The sequence below is a fragment of the Chlorocebus sabaeus genome, chromosome 11 (genome assembly GCF_047675955.1).
Source record: "Chlorocebus sabaeus isolate Y175 chromosome 11, mChlSab1.0.hap1, whole genome shotgun sequence".
Lineage (NCBI taxonomy): Eukaryota > Metazoa > Chordata > Mammalia > Primates > Cercopithecidae > Chlorocebus > Chlorocebus sabaeus.
In genome coordinates this window covers 3,073,784-3,076,750 of record NC_132914.1, presented here as the reverse complement: position 1 = coordinate 3,076,750, position 2,967 = coordinate 3,073,784, and the positions used below count along the sequence as shown (strand labels likewise).

The following is a 2,967-nucleotide window of genomic DNA, read 5'->3' as shown; positions in this document are numbered from 1 at the left end:
AAACCCCCAGGTGGGGCCAGGCGCGGTGGCTCAGGCCTGTAATCCCAGCACTTTGGGAGGCCGAGGCCAGTGGATCACTTGAGGTAAGGAGATCGAGATCAGTTTGGCCAACATGGTGAAACCCTGTCACTACCCAAAATACAAAGATTAGCAGGATGTGGTGGCTGGAGCCTACAGGCTACTCTGGAGGCTGAGGCACGAGAATCACTTGGACCCTGGAGGCGGAGGTTGTGGTGAGCTGAGATCACGCCTCTACATTCCAGCCTGGGTGACAGAGCTAGACTCTGTCTCAAAATAAACAAACAAAACCCCACACAGCCAGCAGGAAGAGGTGCTTGAGCTGAGTCTGGGAAGCAGGTAGGTTTTTCTGGTTCCTAGGCCAGGCTGCACACACCAGGCAGGGGAGTCGGGGCTCAGCGTGACACTACAGGGTGCACTCAGGCTTGAACACAGGGCACTGGGGGCAGGAGAAGGATCTCAGAAAGGGGGAGGATCACGGAAGGCTGTCCTCCATGGCCACACTAAGACCTGAGACCTCTTGGGCTCAGATGATCCTCCTGCCTCAGCCTTCGGAATAGCTGGGACTACAGGTGTGTGTCACCATGCCCAACACATTTCTTAATTATTTGGAAAGATGGAGTCTGCCTATGTTGCCAAGGCTGGTCTCAAAATACTGGGCTCAAGTGACCCTCCTGCCTCAGCCTCCCAAAGTGCTGAGATTGCAGATGTGAACCACCACGCCTGGTCCATTTCAATTATTTTTAGTGTATTTGGTATATTTACAGAATTGTGCAACCATCACCAACATCTACTTTTGGAACATTCTGTCATCCCAGAAACTCGTGCCCGTCAGAGTTACTTTTCATTCTCATCCCCAGCCCTAGGCAACAAGTTATCTACTTTCTGTCTCTATATTAGGCTCTTCTGGATATTTCATATAAACTGAGTCAGGCAATGTGAGTTCTTTTGCATCTAGCTTCTTTCACGAGGCATTGCATTGTTGAGGCTGAACAGTATTCCATTGTATATTCCATGTTTTAATCCCTTTGCCAGTTGATGGCCATTTGGGTTGTCTTGACCTTTTGGTTCTTGTGAATGGTGCTGCCATGAACGTTCACATACAAGCCTCTGTGTGGACGTACATTTTCATTTTTCCTGGGTACATACCTAGAAGTGAAGTTGCTGGGTTTAAGGCAATTCTATTTTTAACATTTTGAGAAACTGTCATACTATCTTCCAAAAAAGCGGCTGCACCATGTTATTTATTTATTTATTTATTTATTTATTTATTTATTTATTTATTTTGAGATGGAGTTTCACTCTTGTTGCCCAGGCTGGAGTGCAATGGTGCAATCTCAGCTCATTGCAACCTCTGCCACCCAGATTCAAGTGATTCTCCTGCCTCAGGCTCCCAAGTGGCTAGGATTACAGTCAGCTAATTTTGTATTTTTTTATGGTGAAAAGATATACATATATTCAGAATTAGCCAGCTGGACTCAGTTTAGATGATCCCAATTTTGTTGGCAACATTCAAAGCATCGTAATCAGAAGCTGACCGAACATACACCTTCCTCTCTCCATCAGGCCAAATCAGGGTGTTGAATTTGGCCACATCCATGTCACAGAGCTTCTTCACAGCCTGTTGGATCTGGTTCTTGTTGGCTTTAACGTCCTTAACGGACACAAGCATGTTGTTGTCTTGTGTCTTCTTCATGGCCGACTCAGTGGTCAGCAGAAACTTAATGACAGCATAGTGGTCAAGCTCATTTCTCCTGGGGGCACTCTTCTGAGGATATTTGGGCTGCCTCCAGAGTTGCAGTGTCTTGGGCCACTGGGATGTTGGTGACATGTAGATCTTCTGTTTTTTGTGGCTGTGGACACCTTTCAACACTGCCTTCTTGGCCTTCAAAGCCTTGGCTTTGACTTTGGTTTTAGGAGGGGCAGGAGCTTCCTTCTTCGCTTTCGGTGCCATCTTGTGAAAAAGTAATTTTGTATCTTTAGTAGAGATGGGGTTTCACTGTGTTGGTCAGGCTGGTCTTGAACTCCTGACCCAGGCTGGTCTCGAACTCCTGATGCACCCGCCTCAGCCTCCCAAAGTGCTGGGATTACAGGTGTGAGCCATTGCACCTGGCCTGCACCATTTTATATTTTCACTGGCAGTGTATGAGGATTTTGATTTCTCCACATCCTCTCCAGCACTTGCTGTTATCTGCTGATTGGTTCTAGTCATTCTAGTGGGTGTGAAGTGACATCTCATTGTGGATCAATTTACTTTTTCCTAGTGACTAATGATGTTGAGCACTTTTTAATGTGCTTATTGGACATTAATATATATTCTTAGGCCAGGCACAGTGGCTCACACCAGCACTTTGGGAGGCCGAGGTGGGCGGATCGCGGAGCTAGGAGTTGGAGACCAGCCTGACCAACATGGTGAATTGTTGGGAGCAGGCCCCAAAATCTGACCATAAACTGGCCCCAAAACTGGCCATAAACAAAATCTCTGCAGCACTGTGACATGTTCGTGATGGCCATGATGCCCACGCTGGAAGGTTGTGGGTTTACCAGAATGAGGGCAAGGAAAACCTGGCCCATCCAGGGCGGAAAACCGCTTAAAAGCATTCTTAAGCCACAAACAATAGCATGAGCGATCTGTGCCTTAAGGACATGCTCCTGCTGCAGATAACTTGCCAGACCCATCCCTTTATTTTGGCCCATCCCTTTATTTCCTATAAGGAAGACTTTTGGTTAATCTATAATCCATAGAAACAATGCTTATCACTGGCTTGCCATCAATAATTATGTGGGTAAATATCTGTTCATGGCTCTCAGCTCTGAAGGCTGTGAGACCCCTGATTTCCCACTCCACACCCTGTATTTCTGTGTGTGTTTCTTTAATTCCTCTAGTGCCACCGGTTTGGGGTCTCCATGACTGAGCTGGTCTCGGCAAGTGGTGCCCATACGTGGGGC

General features: G+C 47.1%; 1 protein-coding gene across 1 annotated transcript; it reads right to left on the bottom strand.

Moving 5' to 3' along the window:
• Window positions 1-204: 204 nt before the first annotated feature.
• On the bottom strand, window positions 205-2,627 carry LOC119620685 (large ribosomal subunit protein uL23-like). The gene has a single exon (XM_073020381.1). It carries the CDS (start codon window positions 1,970-1,972, stop codon window positions 1,502-1,504), a length of 471 nt encoding a protein of 156 aa, XP_072876482.1. The 5' UTR covers window positions 1,973-2,627; the 3' UTR covers window positions 205-1,501.
• Between the last annotated feature and the right edge of the window lie 340 nt (window positions 2,628-2,967).